General features: G+C 40.8%; 1 protein-coding gene across 1 annotated transcript in view; it reads right to left on the reverse strand.

Annotated features, from left to right (window-relative positions):
- nckap1 (NCK-associated protein 1) overlaps positions 1-23,955 on the reverse strand; it is a 272,226-nt gene that overhangs the window by 208,680 nt on the left and 39,591 nt on the right. Inside the window, 1 exon segment of the mRNA XM_051930467.1 lies at positions 20,513-20,530. Within this exon segment, the coding sequence (XP_051786427.1) occupies positions 20,513-20,530 (18 nt within the window).

Here is a 23,955-nt window from a genome sequence, read left to right on the forward strand (position 1 = left end):
GTATCTCGTTATTGTATGGCTGCTAATTAAGGAAAAAGAAACAATTAAGGGATCTGAGTCTTCAAGAGCAGGTCAATTAAAATGAATTCAAAAGAAGTTCATTAGCAGCAAAAACAGGTCGCTCATTAAGAAAAGGGTTAGAATGAAAACCTGCCGCCACGGTGGTTCTCCAGGACCGGAGTTGGCGACCCCTGCTCTAAAAGATCACTCGGGGCTTGTGTCCACACTACTACACTTTCGTTTAAAAACACAAACATTAGTCTCCATTTTTTCCTTTCGCCCACACAACTCACCGTTTCCTTAACCCCTAAAAACAGAAACTTTTGAAAACACTGCACCGGGAGGCGTAAATCCCTGAAAACACCAGCTGCAGTGTGGAGGGGTGAAAACAGAGAGTCTTGGTAATACAGACTCTAAGCATGTTCTGATTGGTTTGTTCTTATCATGTGGCCCTTCTGATTGGATCCTGCTCATTATATTTTCTCTGCCGCTTTGCTCGCCTTATACCTGTGAGTTCCTTACACTAACAATTCTACTTCATTGTCAGTCCAAACAAAATACACTGCCCTCCATCATGTTTGGAACAAGACGCGTTTCTCCTTGATTTCCACCTCTGCTCCATGGATTAAAACTACAAATCGAACAAATTCAGATATCATGATTAACGTGCACATTGCAGACTTTTATTTAAGGAGATCTGCACTTTGTCTATGTGGACTCCATTTCAGGGAACCATAATGTTTGGGAAAATCGGTGTCACAAGTGTTTGTGATTCCTCAGGTGGGTTTCATGGCTTTCTAAGATACCTCTGCTTGCTTCTCCACTTTGGAGTCTGCAGTTGTCATTCTTCAACGTCAGGATAAGAGCTCTGCCAATGAAAATCAAAAAAGCCATCATGATGCTGAAAAACAAGAATAAATCCATTGGAGACATCGGCAACACCTTAGGATGACCAAAATCAACCATCTGGAATATCATGAAGAACAAAGAATGCAACTGGTGAGCTCAGGTATGGCAAAAGGTATCTTTTGAGCCAATGAAACCCACCTGAAGAATCACAAACGCCTGTGATGCCAATTGTCCCAAACATTATGGTGCCCTGAAATGGGGGGGCCCTGTACGCAAAAGGTGTTGTGTGACCGAATAAGAGCCAATTTTAGAAAGTTAATGCTTTAAATTAAACTCATATTAGTGTTTGCTTAATTTGAATAATATATATATATATATATATATATATATATATATATAAACGTCTACGTGTGTCTGTCTGTCCGGCTCGGAAGTGCAAGGCTACAGCCTGAAGCTCAAACAAAGCAACTCTGTCGCCAAAGTAAAACCACTGCCGTTGAGAGACAACGGAGGCGAGCACGTCGGCAAAATGAAACCGACGAGGAGCCGCTAATACACGACGGATGAGATTGATTGATTGATTGATTGAAATGCCAGAATCCATGGTTTCTAGGAGCCTGGGCTGCTTACACAGCTAGGAGAATAGAATTTTCGTTCATACCTATAGATTATGGTATAGCCTTTACCCCCTGTAGTTAACGGGAAATAGAACCTTCTTGGCTATACCAGTAATGCAGTGTGTTAATTTAGTCCGTTTGGGATTAGTCTCATTGCTAGCATGGACTGATAAACTCTTTTACAGTTTGTAAATGGCATAGGCATAGTTTTAGGACTGTTTAGAAATAATTTGACTGTAGGAGCAAACTTAGAGAAACAAAGATAAAAATCACAAATGGAATTTTTCTTTAAACACAGACTTTACTTTGCAAAATTCTTTTTACGGTTTTCTGTGGTGACGATCTGCGCCACCACCACCTGATCAAAGCACCGTGATTTCCCTCCATTGATGGATTAAAGGCCAGAAGTCCACATGACCGTCATCATCAAGTTCTTCCATGTGAAGCCTGAATACCATGAGGACTGATTGAGATCATTGATGTTAGGTAGAATGCCTAGAGGGGAGCTGGGTGGTCTTGTGGCTTTGGACCTCCTGTAGATTTTATTTTTTTCTCCAGCCGTCTAGAGTGTTTTTGTTTATTTTTGTCCTCCCTGGCCATTGGACCTTACTTTTATTCTATGTTAATTAGTGTTCCCTAATTCTATTTTCTTATTTATTTTGTCTTTTTTCTCTTTCTTTATCATGTAAAGCACTTTGAGCTCCATCATTTGCATGAAAATGTGCTCTAGAAATAAATGTTGTTGTTGTCGTTATATATACCAACTTTTTCTTTCTTCTCTAGCTTATGTGTTATTCTTGATAGTACCTTAAAATTTGAGGCGTGACTCGGTCTGCACATTTCCATCTAAGTAATATCGGCCGTTATCTCTTTCAGTAGCCAGCACTGCTATTCTTGTTTATGCTCTGGTCACATCTCGTCTTGATTATTGTAATTCTATCCTTTCTGGTCTTCCTCTCAAACTTCAGTTAGTTCAGAATGCTGCTGCCGCCGCTCGTATTACCAGAACCCCTTCTATAGAATACGGTACTCCAGTCCTTCAGCAGCTTCACTGGCTCCTTATTAAAAATCGCATTGATTTGAAGATTCTGCTTTTTACTTACAAGACCCTCCAAAATCGGGCACCTCCTTATCTTTCTGATCTTCTTCACATCTCCATTCCTTCTCGTATCCTTAGATCTTCCTCCTCTGTCAAACTTATTAGAGCTCCGGCTTGCTTGACTTCCATGGGGTTTAGAACTTTCAGTCGAGTGGCCCCTCACCTCTCCCACAAGACATTTGTAATATCGACTCTCTTCCTACCTTTAAATCTCATCTTTTTAAGTTGGCTTATTCTGTCTGATAATTGATAGCTGATAAATTTAAATTCAATTTTATTATTGTATTCATTCTAGTTTTATTGTACTCTAATATTTTATTAATTTTATGTTGCGACTGTTATTAATATGCTCTGTAAGGTGTCCTTGAAAGGCGCCTATAAATAAAATAAATTATTATTTTTGTGTGAACTGTTCTACATTGAATTTTTACTAAAGCTTTTTAAAACGAACATATTTTGTCTGTGAAATAATTTCAACATGTCACACTTTTGGTAAAAATCCCATGAAGCGAAAAAGCTGCAGAACTTTGATCATTTTGGATAAACGCAGCTCCACCTTCCTAAATGAAAGATTGCAATGTGCCCATTAATCACAATGTCTGAATTGTCAGATTTGTAATTTGAAACTGTGGAGCAGAGGAGAAAATCAAGGAAAATATTGTGTCTCGGTCCCAGACATCATGGAAGGCGCTGTTGTTCCGTTTCTGTTATTTGCCATTGCCGTTCTCCTCACGATCGATCGATCGATAGATCGATAGATTTATTAATCCCAAGGGGAAATTCACATACTCCAGCAGCAGCATATTGATAACAGACAATTACTTTATATAATGTTAACGTTTACCCCCCCCGGTGGAACTGAAGAGTCGCATAGTGTGTCGGAGGAACGATCTCCTCAGTCTGTCAGTGGAGCAGGACGGTGACAGCAGTCTGTCGCTGAAGCTGCTCCTCTGTCTGGAGATGATCCTGTTCAGTGGATGCAGTGGATTCTCCATGACTGACAGGAATCTGCTCAGCGCCCGTCGCTCTGCCACAGATGTCAAACTGTCCAGCTCCGTGCCTACAATAGAGCCTGCCTTCCTCACCAGTTTGTCCAGGCATGAAGCGTCTCTTTTCTTTATGCTGCCTCCCCAGCACACCACTGCGTAAAAGAGGGCGCTCGATGGTTGTGGATGAAGGTCTAGTATGTGAATTTCCACTTGGGATTAATAAAGTAATCTATCTAGTGTCCAGGGCAGTTCTCGTTTCTGCAGAGGAGCTCATGTCCACTTTAGGTGAACAACTTTGTCATATGCGTTTTCTGTCGTTAGTGTGGGTGGAGAAACTTTTATAAACGATGTGCAAACACTAGTGTGTGAGGAGATCCTTTTTCTTTAAATACGCCATTTATTTTCGAAGAAAACGTAGTAGTGTGGACATAGTCTCAGGGTTAAACAGCTTATTCAAGATATCAACAGCTGCAAAAAAGTTTACAACAAATGAATTTGAAAAGAAAGCAGCAAAACAAAAAAATATATAAGTGAGGGCAAGTCACCTTAAAATACAATTGTACCATGCAAGGCATGTTTATGTTGGGGTTACTCTTCTACTGTTAAATTATTTCAGTACATTTACAAACAAAGTTTAAGGCTGTACGTAAGTAGGCGCCTTTCCCACCGCCAGAATTTTTTTCAGGAACCATGGCCATTTTTAGAAATTCAAGAACTTTTGTAGCATTCCCACCACAGGAATCCAGGTCATTTATAGTTCCTAGTACTTTTATTTTTAGCTCCTACTCCAGGGTATGCACTTCTCATTTTTGTTCTATCATGGGTGGGGTTCCAGAAGGTGAATTGTATTGATTGGTTGACCACAAGCACTGCCAGCTTCAGACGTCCTTGGCTAAAATGCGAGAACCTGTTGTAAGGACTGCCATCTTGGCAGAACTCCATCAATCAGGCACCACAGGAAGTTTTTGCAGAAATGAGGGACTTTCTATAAGCTCGGGAACTTTTATAGCATTTCCATTGCCAAAACTCGTGACATTTACTGGTAGTATTTTTTTTTATTTTATTTTAAAGCTCCTACTCCAGGCTCTGTACTTTGTATTCAACCAAGAACTATCATGGGTGGGGTTCTAGAGATGAATTACGTTGAATTGTTGACCACAAGCACCGGTGCCATCTTATTTAGTTGTCTGGACTTTGGCGAGTTGTGAAGTACTTTTCATAGTGGCCTCCCCAACATGCAGTGTAATGCACTGAATCAAAGCAATCGTCTCCCCCATGACTACTTCGAAGCAATAATGTGGGAGAACTCCCATGAACTCCTCACTCTGCACCCCATCCCTCTTCTTTGCACATCACATATTTTGCATAAAGATTCCAGATTCTCTTGTGTGGTGGGAACGCAACACACGAACGTGGCCAGGGACCACAATGAAACCCAGGGCAGATATCATACAGGAACTCGCTGGCTCCTGAAAACAAACTTCTGATGGTGAGAAAATGCCTATTTACAATGGACATAAATATATCTAAAATTTTACTATAACACAAGAACCAAACACCTAAAAAAAGTAACACTGTGACAAAAAAAAAAAGAATTTGGAGAGGAAGTGAGAAGAAGTGAAGAGAAAAGCGCCACAAAATCTGTGCATAACCTCAGAAGTACGGGCAAGAAAGCTGCCGTGTTCAAGCCCACTCAGGCCAATCATTTTACAAATCTTGTTTTAAAGAAATAAGGGGTAACACTGGCTCTGTAACATTTCTAAGTGGATTAAAAAAATTCAGAGACTCCCTTGTCTGATATACCTCTAAGTGAATGACGAATGGCTCCTGCCAGCCATGCTAACCTGTGACAGCGTAATGTCTCAAACGCTCCCGTCTATGTAATACCATTTTTGACAAAGTTAAATAAATAAAATGGTAATTATGTAATATATAAGCACATGGAAAAAGCAGCAAGTCACTGAAATGTGAAAAATTGTAAAATTAAATTAAAGTCACTTCATTATTATGAAATACAATGCCATTTTGGTTCATTAACTTGAGTTAGCTTACATTTAATTGTTACAGACTTAATTTCAAAGTGGCCTTATTGTTAAAGAAACCTTGCATTTAACAATGGGAGTTTTTCGAATGGCTGTTTTAATGGCTGCACTACTTATTTCAGAATGCCTCTTTTCATGGCAGTTTTGTCACTTTTCAATCAGGACCAACGGACTGAACTGTTTCCTATTAGTTAATCATTTCCTGTCATTTCTCTCTTTATCGCTACTATTTCCTGCATTCAGACTACCAAACATAGCAATGCAGTAAGAGTTGGGATAATTTTGGAGACAGAATACATAGAGACTACCAGAGCAAAAAGCATAAATTGTTACAAAGAGCTTAATGGTAATCTTTCTCTTTCAGTCGCGTCATACATTTGTGAAAATCACTTCAGCAGATATGCGTTACCTCCCTTCTTTCTTTTTTATTGGACATTACAACCCCTTTCATTCCTAATTCCTAATAATTAAATCCTAATCCTAATTAAGCGTCTTGTTGCCTTTATATGTCAGACATTTCAACACTGTTATGGACGATGTGACGCACATCACTACATATCATTTACTGTCTTACCGTGTCACTTGTCTCTGTTCGTAAGACATTCTCTCCCTCTTGTGGACGCTGGACAACACTGCGTCCAAGCAGGGTACGGGCACCGGATGGGAAAACGTGCTATCACTTTAGACCGTGTGTATATACACGAGGAACATTCAAAAAGTTTCCGTACTTTTATATTTTCGTTGGAAACGGTGAAGGCAAAAACACTTTTTGCAGACGACATTAAAAACTTGGCACAACGCTAGGAAAATTGCATCGTAAAGGAAGGTGACTATGTAGAAAAGTGATATCATTTGTTTTTGAAATTCGTAATAAATAGAGTTAAAAAAAAAAATAGTGCGGAAACTTTCTAAATGTTCCCTGTGTATACATCTCCACGTATGCATGTATGTATGTATATATATATATATATATATATATATATATATATATATATATATATATATATATATATATATATATATACATATACATATACATATACATATACATATATATATATATATATATATATATATATACATACATACATATACACATATACACACTAGACAAAGAGCCCGTTTCGACAACGTAAGATGAAACGGGCACAAGTTTTTGTCAGCAGTGTATGAAGAACAAATGATAAGTAACGAAGAAGTTGTTTTGTAATGATTGTAGTCCGCTTTACTCATTACTGTACAGGCTTGTACTGTTAGTTGATGAATTTTCCAGGCCTATAGTACAATATTGAATGATGAATGATCCAGTACAATATGGAATAGTAATAAGTATAAGCACCACAAACCTGATATAGGTGTATTGAATGAATGCGTAATTGAATCAGAATGCGTAATTAGGCCTCGAGCTGTAGTCGAAATCGCCTTTCAGGCCTCTAGAGCTTTAATCGAAGTCGCCTTTCTCTTTGAATTTTTGCGGCCGTAAATCCGCCGCCTGCCGCGATGTTGGGGTTGGATGTCGGTCTCGTAAGGTTTTTCGGGCAGCTGCGCAGAAGGCGACTGCGCATTCGGCTTTGGACGGACGTGAGTGAGTGAGTGAGGAGGCAGGCGAATTATGTATTAAGATATATATCTCTATATATAATCTTCATTTGGATCTTGATCTTTGTTTGTCCGCGAATGAATTAGAAGAAGAAGCACTAGATGGCAGTAGAGAGACAGCTAAAACATACACATTGCATTAAGAATCTCCTCCAGGCTTATACTACTGAAGACTGTAGTACTCCAGTCACACCTCAAAACACAGACATTCAAACTAAACAAATTGTTGTGCTTTAAATTAACTAATCTTTATATATAACCTTCATTTGGATCTTGACCTTTGTTTGTCCGTGAATTCCATGCATGCGTAGACCACCTTCCAGTTTAGTATGTTGATGTTACTCACGGATGTCAACAATGTGCCAGAATAACGAAAGGGGTGGTGGACAGTGTTACGCTGGTTAGCTCCGGAGGCCTGGTTAGAGAATGAGATTGCCGAAGATAAAAGGTACGTGCCTACGTAACATATGAATGAAAGAAAGACAGTGGGTAAAATGAATAACAACGTAACAGCACGTTCCGGAAATTATTATTTTTACATTGTAGCCGGCGAGTGCTGCGCGTCTCACAGTTGTACCGTGGCTTGCTCACATGTCAGTGAAGTGATCCCTATTTATGGTTTAAAGAGCCTGGATACCTATGTGTCCCCCTTTTATAACCATTGCTCCGTGTATATTGCCTTACTCTTTGGATTGCCAAAAACCAACTTGCGAGACTGGAGAAAGGTTGAGAAGAGATCGTGAGAGGAAACGACAGCGTCGTGAAAACGAGACGGACTGTGAACGAAGAGAAGCAGAAATGCTCCTCCACCACCACATAATTACTATTCGGACAGTGATTCCAAGTAGGCCGTTCCTATCGAATCAATGTCCAAGGGTTTTGTTTTGTAATTTTGTTTCCCTTATAAAAAATCATAATGCTGTGCGACGAAGGGCCCAGTTTACGCCCGGCAGCCGCGTTTAAACACGGAGCCCTTCACAGACAACTTTAACACGCGCAACATAGTTGGGCGCACATGGCTAGTATATTATATCTGTCTGCTTTTCACTAAAGAACTACTTAACGGGTTTAGATCTGGTTTTTTTTCTATAAATTTGCTTGAACATTCTGGTTGATTTGGCGACTTCTCTCATCACACTAAGTATCATAGTTTGCTTGCGGTACCAATTTATTTGCACAAATCCAAGAGAGACACAGCAGACCGAGGGGAGGGAGACAGAGCACTTCTCACTTACGCTCTAGCCTTGGGGCGTTCCTTACTTCTGCTTACTTAGCAAACAAGAGAACTACATAACGGATTTAAATCGTTATTTGTCTATAATTTGCTTGAATGTTCCACTTGATTTTGTGACTTCTCTCATCGAGCTATGAATCATAGTTCACTTGCAGGAGCGAAATATTTGCGCTATTCCGAGACAGAGGCTGTGGGCCAAGGGGAGGGGGAAGCGCCACAACCTCCTGGGGAATCAGCTTGAGCTCAAAAGACGTGTGATGTCTGAATAAATTTATCAGGGAAGGCAAACCCTGGACGTTGCTGAAGAAAAGTGAATGCTACCTTGAAAAATCCCCACCATGACGTGCTCATTCCACCACAGTGTGCTATGAAGCACCTCCGGGAGTCTATTCTGCCTGCTGCTATCAGGTAATTGAATGCTTCCTCCCAACGCTCCCAAATTAATATCGATACTCTAAATTCATTTTGCAATTTACGGAACAACTCACATTTATTAATTATTTATTGATTGATGAATTGTGTTATTTGCCCTGTGAGGCTATATCCTTGCTTTTTATGTTCCTGCTGTTATATGCATATTTTCCCCACAGGATTAATAACGTTTATCTAGTCTAAAATCCAGGAATAGCTAAAACATGAACTTCCTTTAAAAATTTCACGTTGAAAATCTCAACTCATCACAACACTTAGACTAAATACTTTATATACGAAGGGGGACCCAAAAATTACCAGTATCGCTCAAGAGCAAGGGAGAAGGGTGTAGTTATCGAAAATCCAGTAATGTATCGCATGCCTACAGGCTGGTTAATTAGTCCGCCAAGGGCCACTACACCGAGTTGATCGACAGCATATTTCTGATATTTATTCCACTACTGTGTGCGAGACTTCCAAGATTTTATTTTAATCTCCAAACCAATCAAAATACGTGCGATCATGTGAAACATCAAAACAACGGGTGCGTTTTTGCTGGACTTGTTAATAAAGTGTTTCCCAGTGAAAAGACTGTTAATCACCGATATTACACTTAAATTCTGAGATGTCTGCAGAAAAGTCTAAGAAAAAAAAAAGTGCGGAGCAGTCTGATGGTCTTTTCTCGTGACCTTTTGGGGTCAGAACGCAGGGTCGGCAATTGTACAGTGCCCCCAAACTTGAAGCCCACCTGTACAAACCGTGCAGTCATTCAAATTGTTTTTGACCAAAAACAATATGGTTGTTGTTTCGCTCCTCCCGAATTCACCAGAACTCGCTCCCTATGACTTCTTGTGGGTGCCAAAATAAAAACTAAGATCAACCGCGAAGATGATTTGCTACCATGTTAGAAATACAGGGGAAAAAAAATCTTAAAGGGCTCTACATGCGGTAACAAAAGATGAGTAGAGGAAACGTTTCCAGAAATGCAACGAGTCCAATGCATTTCAAGGGGAATATTTTGACGGTGACTAAAATGGAATTGTTGTCTTCTTCTTCTTCCTTTTTACTTTTCCCACTTCTACGTGGGGTCAATGTGCTTGATCAGTCTTCTCCTGTACCTCCACCCCAGTCAGAACCTTTACCTTCAGATCTTCTTTTTATTTTATCCATCTACTGTCACTTTGGCTTCACTCACTTTCTCCTCCCCTGGACTTCCACTCCCATCACTCTTTTGCCCACATATTCATTGTCTCTCCTCACCACATGTCCAAACCGCTTCACCCTGCTTTCCTGTACTTTCCTAAATCTCTCTCCCGCTTTTATTGTACCTCTGATGGTCTCATTTCTTATTCTGTCCCTTCTTGTAACTCCACACATTCATCTCAACCTTCTCATTTCTACCACATCTAACTTCTCCTGCGCTCCCTTTACTGCCTACGTCTCGGCTCCGTACATCATTGCTGGTCCTAAAAACCACAACTTTTACCTTTGCCTTAATTCTTAGATCGCACAATACTCCTGCTACCTTCTTCCATCTGTTCCATCCACTTTGCACTCTGTGGGTTATCTCTGCATCTAATTTTCCATCTTGCACTCCGACCCACTTATTCTAGATATTTAAACTCATCCTCACTTTTCAGCAGCTCTCCCTGCAGGCTCACTTCTCAATCGTAATCATCACTAAACCTCATATAATCAGTCTTCTCATTCCTGATAATCTGCAATTCTACTGTCTTCCAAAGGCGTTCCCCATTCTTCCAACTTCCTCACCATTTCCTCTTTTCTGATGATACAAAACACAATGTCATCAGCACAAAGCCTGCACCAGGGGTGGGGGAATTGGTCTTTTATCCTATGAGTGAACACCTCCATAACCAGCTCAAAGAGATAAGGACTGATACAGACCTCCTCTAACTGGGATCTTGTCTGGTACCCCAACATTGCTTTAAGCCAAGGCCTTGCTCCCTCATACATATCCTGGATGATCCTCACACACTTCTCTGGTCCTCCTTTCTCCCTCACACACCTCCAGACCTGCTGATGTGGCACTTTGTCACACGTCTTTTCCAAATCAATAAACACCACAGGCAGACTTCTCTGTTTTTCTTGATGCATCGAAATGGAATTGCTGTAGTTTGTATAAGGGTTTAGTTTTTTCTTGTTTTAACAATCGTATATACTGTACTTCTGGTAAATGTGGGCAAAATAAAGAGAGTGGGGCACATGTCAGTATTTACAACAATGGCAAGAAGCCCTAACAAGAGAACGGTGGTGGAGACCCTCTCAAAAATGTGTCCAATAACAGAGACCATTGGCCATTTGAGAATCTAAGATGTCTTCCCTCAGCTTGTGTGCCAAATAGTCTCTTTGAAAAGTACAAGCAGATAAATGCATCACATTTCCAGTGTGAATAGCTGAGCTGTAAGAAACAGGCCAGACAAGCAAACTATTTACCATCTGTTGACTATTTCATCCTAAGTGGCAGCATTTATTTTACTCTTTTTTTAATACAACTTGGTCTGAATATTCTTTTTAGCAAATTCTACTACAAATTCAAATTCAGATGTGCATTCTGAAAATTAAGACACACCCCAAGCAAACAAAAGAAGGAAAGGAATCTCAGAATGCTGCTGAGGTAGGTGAGGCTGGAGGGATAATGGACGATGTTTAGTTCCACTGGTTCAACAACACTGCAAGAATGCACTGTGCCACCGCCATCAGCAGTTCCATCATTAATGAAGAGACGTGTGCCAGGGCTGTGGCAGCCATACATGCCCAAGACATACAGCTAGGTCCATAAATATTTAGACAGACAACTTGTTTCTAATTTTGGTTCTGTACATTACCACAATGAATTTGAAATGAAACAACTCAGATGCAGTTGAAGTGCAGACTTTCAGCTTTAATTCTGTGGGGTTAACAAAACGATTGCATAAAAATGTGAGGCAACTAAAGCATTTTTTGAACACAATCCCTTCATTTCAGAGGCTCAAAAGTAATTGGACAATTGACTCAAAGGCTATTTCATGGGCAGGTGTGATCAAGTCCGTCGTTATGTCCTTATCAATTAAGCAGATAAAAGGCCTGGAGTTGATTGGAGGTGTGGTGCTTGCATGTGGAAGATTTTGCTGTGAACAGACAACATGCGGTCAAGGGAGCTCTCCATGCAGGTGAAAGAAGCCATCCTTAAGCTGTGAAAACCGAAAAAACCCATCTGAGAAATTGCTACAATATTACGAGTGGCAAAATCTAGAGTTTGGTACATCCTGAGAAAAAAATCAAGCACTGGTGAACGCAGCAACGCAAAAAGACCTGGACGTCCACGGAAGGCAACAGTGGTGGATGATCGCAGAATCGTTTCCATGGTGAAGAGAAACCCCTTCACAACAGCCAACCAAGTGAACAACACTCTCCAGGGGGTCGGCGTATCGATATCCAAGTCTACCATAAAGAGAAGACTGCATGAAAGTACATACAGAGGGTGCACTTCAAGGTGTAAGCCACTCATAAGCCTCAAGAATAGAAAGGCTAGATTGGACTGAAGAACATCCAAAAAAGCCAGCACAGTTCTGGAAAAACATTCTTTGGACAGATGAAACCAAGATCAACCTCTACCAGAATGACGGCAAGAAAAAAGTAAGGAGAAGGCGTGGAACAGCTCATTATCCAAAGCATAGCACATCATCTGTAAAACACGGTGGAGGCAGGGTGATAGCTTGGGCATGCATGGTTGCCAGTGGCACTGGGACACTAGTGTTTATTGATGATGTGACACAGGACAGAAGCAGCTGAATGAATTCTGAAAGACTGTGTACGATCTGTCAGACAGGCGTTGGTGGCTTTTTCTTGGCCAGAGTGAGGATTCTTCTATCACCAGCAGTGGAGGTCTTCCTTGGCCTGCCAGTCCCTTTATAATTCCTGAGCTCACCAGTGTGTTCTTTCTTCATGATATTGCAGACAGTTGATTTCTGTCATCCTAAAGATTTACTGAGGCCTCCAATGGTTTTCCTCTTGTGTTTCAGCCTCATGAGAGCTTCTTTGAGTTTCATTAGCACAGCTCTGGATGATAAATTAGACTGGACTGCCAATATTGATGGCTCTGTGCAAGAGAGGACAGAGACGACTATACTTTCTTAGAAGGTTGGTGTCTTTCAACATCTGCAATAAGATGCTACAGATGTTCTATCAGACGGTTGTGGCGAGCAACCTCTTCTATGCGGTGGTGTGCTGGGGAGGCAGCATAAAGAAGAGGGACGCCTCACGCCTGGACAAACTGGTGAGGAAGGCAGGGTCTATTGTAGGCAAAGAGCTGGACAGTCTGACATCTGTGGCAGAGCAACGGGTGCTGAGCAGACTCCTGTCAATCATGGAGAATCCACTGCATCCACTGAACAGGATCATCTCCAGACAGAGGAGCAGCTTCAGCGACAGACTGCTGTCACCGTCCTGCTCCACTGACAGACTGAGGAGATCGTTCCTCCGACACACTATGTGACTCTTCAATTCCACTCGGGGGGGTAAACGTTAACATTATACAAAGTTACTGTCTGTTATACCTGCATTGTTATCACTCTTTAATTTAATATTGTTTTTCGTATCAGTATGCTGCTGCTGGAGTATGTGAATTTCTCCTTGGGATTAATAAAGTATCTATCTATCTATCTATCTATCTATCTATCTATCTATCTATCTATCTATCGTCCTCATTTTGAACAATGTCAACTACAGACTCCAAAGGGTACAAGCAGGCCGAGGTATGAAACCCCCCTGAGGAATCACAAACACCTGTGACGCCAATTGTGACAAACATTATAGTGCCATGAAATGGTGAGACCGTGTAGAGAGAGTGTTGTGTGACAGAAATGTCTGCAAATCCCCTTAAATGAAAGTCTGCAATGTGCACTTTAATCACAATGTCAGAATTGTTTCATTTGTAATTGTGAACTGTGGAGCAGAGGGGCAAATCAAGGAAAAATGTGTCTTTGTCCCAAACGTGCCCTGGCCAGGCATCCACACTCTTTTTTGACCTATAATGTACCCCCTACTGTTGCATACTTATTGAGGCACTTTGCTCTTCAGAAGAACTGCATTTCTGCACACCGAATAAGATAATAATAAATGAGTGACTTCAAGTTGGGGAGCATGCACTGGTACAGCATGTTGTCGCACCCAACACACAAAGAAATAGCTTGGGATTCTGGTTGGCAACCCCCCAATGGTAGACACGCAGTCCAGTCCCCACCCCCCAGAAATGGCCATTTATCTGCCGCAGCCGGGTGTTACGTGGGCATCCCTTTGGCCTGGTACAGCCACTTGGGTCTTCAACAATGAGGGTTCTGTGATCCGGATCACCCTCGGGTAATCACACCACATAGCTGGAGTGCCGTAACCGACAGTCCCTCACAATGCAGGTCATGTGCCTCATTTGGGACTCCATGAGCAACACAAAGTCAAACCAGTGGTACCCAAGGATTCTCCAAAGAGACACAGTACTGAAGGAGTTCAGTCTTCATCTCAGGTCACTGGATAGAGTCCATGTCTCGCCAACAAGAAACATCAGGACGCTAAAGACTTGGACCTTCGTCCTTTTGCAGAAGTATCAGGAGCGCCACACACCCCTTTCCAGAGACCTCATGATCCCCCATTCCCTCCCAATCTGACTACTGACTTCACAGGAAGAGTCACCAGAGACATGAATATCAATGCCAAGGTAAGTAAACCTCTTGACAAGGTCATTTATCAGGACCCTCACAAGCCCAGACACTCAGACTCCTCACTCAGTCCCTCGAGAGCCCCAATCAGAGCCCCCATTGGCTCTGCAAAGATAACAGCATTGTTGGCAAAGTCGAGATCAGTGAATATCTCGTCACCAAAAGATGCCCGACAGCCCCTGGACCCCATGACCTTGCCAAACACGCAGTCCTTGCAAGCATTGAACAGAGTAGGAGCAAAAAAACACAACCCTCTGCCGATATTTGCATTTGCACTCCATGAGAACCCTCAGTGCCAGGATGCGGTCGATGGTAGACTTCTTAGGCATAAAACCTAACTGCTCCGGTCAATGGTAGGTGAGCAAGTGATCACGGATCTTATTGAGGACGATCCTAGCAAGGACCTTACCTGGGACCGAGAGCAGTGTTATTCCCCTTTAGTTGAACAATCTCATCAATCACCCTTCCATTTCCAGATAGGGACAACAAGACCCATCTTCCAGTCAGTTGGAATGACGCCCGTCTCCCAAATGGAAATAAAGACTGCATGCAATGCAAGGATTTCAACCATCCCAAAGTGTGCTTTTAGTGCAGTTGAACCAGGTATAAAGTCCATTTGATGACTTTAAAATGCACATTACAGTCAGCCATTTTCCAACCCGCTATATCCTAACACATTACATCATTTACTTATTCATTTCCTGGACCTGCCCATATCACAGTGTGGGATGGAGTCCATCTTGGCAGCACTGGCTTTAAGATAGGGACTCAACTGTAATGGGATGCAACCTTTTAAACATCACAATATTTGAAAGCAGAAGAAGAAGCTAAAAAGTGTAACATGATGAGCATAATCAGTGGAAATAACTGCAACTGGCGGATTATAAATATTCCAAATTATAAAACACTTAACATTGGAGCAGTGAAGGTTGTTTCACTTGGGATAACCAAGGACTTTGGAAATGCCCCACTCAACCTTAGGGACACTGACAAACATTTCACCAAGTTCTTAAGACATCATGGGAGGTTTTTATTGGACTTTCTTTCCCAAAAGCCTCCAACTATCGTCAATAAATGAACAGCAAGCCTGCCGTGAGGCCAACAGACCACTGCATCTGGTCATGTTAGACCCTTCCTTCTGACTGAAGGAAAAATTAAGTAGATATGCAACATCATGTGTGTGAGTTTTTACTTTATCACATATTAAGTATAGAGAAAGTATTCAAATCATTCAAAAATTACATTTTCAGATTTTGATGAATCTCGATGTTTTAGACCTCCCTGACTTTCTTGTATATGAAGTATAGGTAAAGTATTGTAATCGTCCAAAAATTTCATTTCGAGATTTGATGAATCTCAACGTTTTAAACCTCCCTGACTTTCTCTGTATAGCCAATGTACCAAAAGGCATCATCCCACTATTGGAATTTTGTTTTTCAGGTCAAAATGAGTTCCTGTATGATGTCGGCCCTGGGCCTCTTGTGGTCCTCGGACCATTTTTGTGTATTGTGTTCCCACCGCATGACAGGTAACTCTAACCTTTATGCAAAATAAGTGACATGCAAAGAAACATGACGTGATGCAAAGTGAGGTGCGTTTGGGAGTTCGTGGGGGACACCCCCCTAACTTTATTGCTTTGATGCGATTGCAAGTTCATGGGGGAGATTATTGCTTGGCACACCAGGGAGGCAACGATGCACAGTGATGCAGTGTGAAGTGTGGTGCTCCATTGTCGCCAATAACTCTCCAAAGTCCAACTACTAACTGGACTTACTAACTCCTGGTTAAATGCAAATGAAGAGTACGTACCCTAGAAGAGGTGGTTCTAAACCTGAGGTCCATGGATGGGTTTCAGGGGGTCTGTGAGGGTCAGATAAAAATTAACATTTATATTCACTATACAACCCGGTACTGTTGATGTAGAGTAGATGTTGTAGGAGTAGTAATGGTAGCAGAAAACGTAATAGAAGCTATGTTTTAATTTGCACAAAAGGATAGTATTTCATAATTATAATAAGTGGACATTACTTTTTGCATTAAAAGAGGAGTGTTTTTTTTTTTTTAGATTGTACTTTTTAAGTTTAACTAGGGGGCTTACCCCCTGCTTGCACATATAACATATAAAGACTTAAATGGCCGAGGTCTGGCTTACTTGTCTGAACTTATCATGACTTACAAACCAGTGCGCACATTAAGATGTCAAAATCCCGGTCTGCTTACGATTCCAAGGATTAATAAAATAATACTAGGAGATCGAGCTTTTAGTTACAGGGCCCCTAAACTATGGAGGGGTCTGCCAGCTACTATAACAGATGACCACTTCGATCACAGCTTTCAAATCCTGGCTGAAGACTCACAGATTCGGTTTAGCACACCCTGACTAGAGCTGCTGATTAGCTATGCAGACTGCATCTCTGTTGTTAGTCATTAGCACCAAAACAGAAGTAATATGATAGAATTTGTTACTAACCCTCACCTGTCCTATTTCTCTTCTCGGTACTCAAATGTGGGACTTGATGCCACTGCCAAGTTATTTTGCCTGCCTAAGGTAAAGTCTGACTCAGCCTTGGAATGGCCAGTCTTTTGGGGGGTGGCAGCTTGATGGCCGAGGTTTCCAGGACTCTGAACAAATCCAAATCATATTATGTGACATCATCGCCTGTTACATTCTTCTCTACATTCTTTTTTTTTTTTTTTTTTTTTTTTTTTTTTACTTTAAAAGGGTTTTCTCGTCTCGTCGAGAATCAAGTCTGGGGGGCTGTCAAGAGGCAGAGTCTTTTACAGCCCATTGTGGTACTTCTTGTGTGATTTTGGGCTATACAGAAATAAATTGTATTGAATGCGCTGTATTATTTGTCCTGTGAGTCTGTATTCTTGTTTTTTATGTTTCTGCTGCTGTATGCATCTGATTTTCCCCTTGGGATTAATAAAGTCTATCTAATCTAATCTCATCTATAAAAAATATCAGTTCTGAATCACAGATGTCTGAGATAATAAATCATAACTGTGCTGCAATGTATGCGGTGCACCCTAGACATGCTTGCCAACACCAAGCAAATATTAAAGGCCGCATCAAGTTAACACACTCCCGAGCAATACGCTTTATACTTCACATCCGTCTTCCCTGCATGGAGCTGTCAAGTTCAAAAAGTACACGACACACGCCAAGACAACTGTGAGCTGCTTTTGAGGCATCCGAGTGAGCTCAGACACTTGTGCCCTCAGGGACAGCCATCCTTTATTTAACCAGCTCTCGTTCTGAAAGTTAATTCAGGATGCCTGCCATTGTAGCCAATGGTTTAATAAGTGTGATCTGTGATGGTTATTCTATATTTAATTAAAAACGGGTATTTGCTGAATCCACACAAATCAGCTGACAGGTTGAAATTCACAGGGAGATGGACAGAAACTCGTGAAAAGGCAGGCTGTTTAAAAGTATTGATGTGCCCTGATCAATATTTGCCTGCTGAAGCCATAAGTGATTAGAGGAGATGCAAAAGGTGCTAGGTTGGCCTGAAAGGAGCCCAGCTTAGGTGGCAGTAACCCATACTTGGCAAGTTTTATAAAAAAAAAGTTCACTAATTACACAAAATATGTGAGCATTTATATTGGAAAGTAACCACCGATAAGCCAGAAGACGTCAAAATGGTGTCGACACTCGGCCAGATCAGACATGATAAAAAAAAAAAGTCAGCAGCATTCCCCACTGAAGAGCTGGATGATGACCGCACTGTTCCAATTGCTTCTCTTCAGCTGGGATACTGTACATATCTTTATATACAATCACTACTGTGGCTGTCCATTTCTATGTCCAGGATTTTAAATCACCTGTAGCTTGCAAACCGCTGGTATCCAGAAGGTTGCAGGTTCGAATCCCCGTCACTAACAAAAGAGATCCTACTCTGCTGGGCCCTTGAGCAAGACCCTTAACCTGTAATGGCTCCAGGGGCGCTGTACAATGGCTGACCCCAAGGGGTATGCAAAAACTGACAAATTCCTAATACAGTAATCCCTCGCTATATCGCGCTTTGACTTTCGCAGCTTCACTCTATCGCGGATTTTATATGTAAGCATATTTAAATATATATCGCGGATTTTTTGCTGGTTCGCGGATTTCTGCGGACAATGGGTCTTTTAATTTCTGGTACATGCTTCCTCAATTGGTTTGCCCAGTTGATTTCATACAAGGGACGCTATTGGCAGATGGCTGAGAAGCTACCCAACCAGAGCACGTATTATGTATTAAATAAAACTCCTCAAATATATTGTGAGCACGGGGGCTGTTCGCACTCCTAGAGGATACGACCGCTCCTCAAAAAACGCTGAAAGATTACCTTCACATTGCTCCCTTCCTTGCTGGGCTTATATGTGGCTGCTTTGTCAAGCGATATGCTTCCCGCACGGTGCTTCACATACTTAAAAGATCAAACAGCACGTATTGATTTTTGACTGTTTGCTTTTTTTGCTCTCTCTCTCTGACATTCTCTGCTCCTGACGCGCACTCCTTTGAAGAGGAAGATATGTTTGCATTCTTTTAATTGTGAGACGGAACTGTCATCTCTGTCTTGTCATGGAGCACAGTTTAAACTTTTGAAAAAGAGATAAATGTTTTTTTGCAGCGTTTGAATAAAGTTCCTGTCTCTCTACAACCTCCTGTGTTTCTGTGCAAATCTGTGACCCAAGCATGACAATATAAAAATAACCATATAAACATATGGTTTCTACTTCGCGGATTTTCACCTGTCGCGGGGGGTTCTGGAACGTAACCCCCGCGATCGAGGAGGGATTACTGTACAAGAAATTGTATAAGGCGAAATAAAGAACAAAAAAAATATATATATACTACATGACATCTACTATCCGCTTTCGGGCTGGTGACTGACGTCATTATTCTTCTTTTTATTTTTATTTTATTGTAGAATCGGCTCTCGGCAGCGCACAGCAGGGCGCCGTTCTCATCCCTACCACCTTCGCGGTCACTTCCCCTACCTCTTCATATCTGAAATCATTCTTGAGGCAGATTGAAGACTTAAGTGAAAAATTAAGGAAAATGTACTAAGTAATTGCAACACAAACACTGACTTAAATCAGTTTTAACGTGAAAAGATGCCGATGGAAGAAGAGAAGAAGTGGGCTGCTAGGGTGGAGAAAAGAAGACGCTGCTCAGGAAGCAGCAAGCGTATCAACCTCTGAGCAAACGAATGCTAAACGTACAGAGAAAGACGATGAAAACTGTGAATGGTCAAGTCAAGTGTATAACGTGCAGTTACTGGTGTATAAATAATTACACATCGTACGATGGCAGTGGAAGCTACATTTTAAAGCAAGTAAAATATTGTTATCTCTCTGTAGCATTTTTCTCTCATCTGATCATTTCCGCCATGGTTACTAAATTAATTAATTAATTCTTTGCATTTATATAGCGCTTTTCTCACTACTAAAAGCGCTCAGCAATTGTAGGAGGGATGTGTAGAAGGCTCAGGTCCGTACTGCATTCAATAAAGAACACAATCCCAGGGAGAATGCGCCCCCTGCTGGAGACAGCTGCTTAAAAATGGCTATGAGACCTGAAAACAGTCGCTGACAAAGAAACTCAAAGAGAATTAGCATTTACTTCTTAGTTCTTATATGAAGACTTCAATAATTTTCTTCATCTGTAAAGCAGGTGGATCAGAGACATAAACATCTGGGAGATTTTTTTTAGGGAGTAGAATGTGAAAATGTGCAATGGGTGAAGACCCTGACAAGGCGCAGAATTGACCCCACCTTGAAACAATTAGACCCATTTTTTTTTTTCATAAGCTGCAGTAAAGTGCAAAAACCGTGAGGCACAAAGAAAAAGAAGTCATGAAATGTGGAACTGTTCGAAAAAAAAAAAGAAAAAAGAAAAAATAAGTAGGAGAAGTGAGGAAGAGGTTGGGGAGGTGGGGGGGTGCGGGGAAGGTGAAAAGCTTTGCAAACCTTCCAAACTTGTCCTTGCTGGGTAAGCATTGTAACAGAAAGAGAGAAAATTACACATAAACACAGGTTGCCAACATCTGACATTCATTTCTGACATATAAAAATGTTTAGCTGTGGGAACCAAAGGCATTATTAAAAACTTTTATTATAACAAACAAAAAAAAAAAACACAAGAAATGTCTTAATTGTTTGACACAGCTTAGCATGCTTCATGAAATTAAACCACACTGCACACAGGAGTGGACGTTCCCACAGCTAACAGCCTTCTCCAGACAGATTGTCTTTGTGGACTTGTTTAGGTACTGCGTAAGCAGCCAGAGGAACAAAACATGCAAGTAAAAACAAAGGAAATCAATGCAGTTTTTTGTTTTGTTTTTCCATTCAAGGTAAAGCCATCATATTCTAAATCACCTGAAGAAGGAAAAAAAAAAAAAAAAAAAAAAGGATAATAATAATTTAAGAATAAATCAATCTGTTTAAAACTGCGAGGGTATATCAAAAAAAGCAATTAGAAACAAACCACTTAACTCCCATGTCAAAATAAATCGCCCTAAGGGGATCATACCTACTACGCTATAAGCAAACCGACTTGAGAGTTGCCCACTGTAAATGTCCAGTCGCAGTGTAATTACATCCGCTCCACCTTCCAAGTTGCACACTTAGTTAAAGAATGTAACCAGACTGTATTGGTGAGAAGAGATGAAACTCTTTTGAATGTTAGCAACATATGGAAAAACATGTTAGCCAAAGAACAGAATACACATAAGAATGGGAAGTGCGTCCATAATGGTCGACAAAAACGGCTTAGGCAATTCAGCAGCTTCAATCAAAGGCAAAAACATCTCACACTGCATAAATTAAACTTGAATACCTGATGGGATTGGGGATGAGACACTTTTAAATAGAAATTGCTTTAATTTTATTTTTTTGATTTACCCTCGTTTATACATATCTTATAAGAAAAGGCACATTTAAAGCCATTGCAAGACACAGTACTTTGAAATTCACACCATCACAAGGCAATGCCATACCAAGTTCTACATTACAGCACCATAAAACAAAAAGAAAAGCAATTCTCCAAGCGATGCCCCCATACATAATGATATCTTGACATCAAACAGGTCTGGCAAGCACAGATAAATCACATTGCCAATGTCACACACACACAAAAATAAAAGTCAAATATATATTAACAGACAAATCACCAGCAAAATTAATCGGCTGTACACAGTGCCTGAAATTTATCCCAACACTGCTGATGGATACTTAAACAAATTGAAAATATGTAAGCATAAAAGTGAATAATAGATTAAATTAACTAAATAGAAAAGATAACATTAACAAGGAAAAATAAATAAATCAGAGAGCTCTCTTTGGTATAGCAACAGCAGACCCAAAAGACAGAAATTCAGATGTTAATTAATCTGGCGAAATCAAAACTACATCTAAAGGGGCAGAGTGCCTAAGGAAGCGCTTCTCAAGTTCAGTCCTGGGTGGGGGTGGGGGTGGGCCACCCCCCTGCGGTTACAGGCTTTTTGTTCCTGTCATTTTACTTGTAATTGATCTCATCGTTTAATTTAGCTGCTCTTTTTACTTTCTCGTATGCAAAGTATAGGGAGATTATTGTAATCGTCCAAAAATTTGATATCGAGATTTTAAGACCTCTTTGACTTTATCGTATACGTACACGAAGTATAAGGAGAGTATTGGAATCCTCTAAAAATTCCATTTCGAGATCTTGATGAATCGTGATGATTTAGACCTCCCCGAGTCCGAAAATACCATTTTTGCAATTATGTCTTTGTGTGTGTGTCTGTGTGAGCGTGTATAAACACGATAACTTTAGTACGCTTTCATTTAGGTCAACCAAATTTTGCATACAAGTATGTGGTACAAAATGTAGATTACTATCAACTTTTAGGCTATTTCCGCTAACCGCAAGTGGTACTTTACCTTATACTCAAGCGGCTGCAGAGTCCGATTTATTGAACTTTACTTTGATAATACTTGTTGAATATATTATTAATTTGATGTTGATGGTTCTTTAATGTACACAAAATATATATATATATATATATATATATATATATATATATATATATATATATATATACACACACATACATACATACATACATACAAACACACACCTGTATATATCCATCCATCCATCCATCCATCCATCCATTATCCAACCCACTGAATCCGAACACAGGGTCACGGGGGTCTGCTGGAGCCAAATCCCAGCCAACACAGGGCACAAGGCAGGAACCAATCCTGGGCAGGGTGCCAACCCACCGCAGGACACACACAAACACACCCACACACCAAGCACACACTAGGGCCAATTTAGAATCACCAATCCACCTAACCTGCATGTCTTTGGACTGTGGGAGGAAACATTTTTTGTTAATTTATTTTTAAAGTTGTGTTTTTTTTTTATTGTATTTTTCTCAAACAATTTAAAAAAAAAAACAACACTTTATTTTCCTCCCGGGCAACGCCAGGTATTTCAGTTATAGCTAGTATAAAAATACAATCATTGTCTTGCGGTTCAATCCTCAAATATCCATCCCCATATCTGAGTATACGAGAAAGTCGAGGGGAGACCACTCCTGATTTTTTCCTTTTTCTTCTTTTATTCTGTGCTCTCTAAACCAGTTGTGTAAAGCCCCATGTACACTTACCGCACTAAACTTGCACGCAGACCGTGATACAAAGCAAATATTTCGCTGTTGGTGGCCAAAACCCATTTATACTCAATCAGCACATTTAATTATTCTCCAAGTGAGTAGGTGGTAGTGTAGGATGGGTACTAAAATCTTGACTTCAGTATCGATACCAGCTTTCAGATCTCAGTTCCGGTAACCAAAATGTTTCCAAAGCAAATAACAGATAACTTCAAAAAATGTTCATCTTACTCCAGCTTCCCTGATGTGGTGCACGATTGCCTGCCTCCCTGGTGCGCCGTACTACACACCACTTCCTTCTTGAATTTATGAAGTCCCAATTGCATTAAAGCAATGGTTGGGTCACTGTGAAGAAACTTCTCCCAGCAATCCAAGAACAATGGACCCACAATGCCTTCTCGAGTATGATGGATCATGATGGGCAGAAGTGATAACTAAGTGGCTCGGGGAACAAAACATTGAAAGTTTGGGTCAATGGCCAGGAAACTCCCTAGACCTTAATCCCATTGAGAACTTGTAGTCAATCCTCAAGAGGCAGGAGGACAAAGAAAACCTCACATTCTGACAAACTCCAAGCATCGACTATGCAAGAATGGATGGCTGCCATCAGTCAGGATTTGGGCCAGACGTTGATTGACAGCCTGCCAGGGTGAATTGCTGAGGTCTTGAAAAAGAAAGAAGGGCCAACACTGCAAATATGGACTCTGTGCATAAACTTCATGTCATTGTCAATAAAAGCCTTTGAAACTTCTG

Source organism: Erpetoichthys calabaricus, chromosome 8, assembly GCF_900747795.2.
Source record: "Erpetoichthys calabaricus chromosome 8, fErpCal1.3, whole genome shotgun sequence".
Lineage (NCBI taxonomy): Eukaryota > Metazoa > Chordata > Cladistia > Polypteriformes > Polypteridae > Erpetoichthys > Erpetoichthys calabaricus.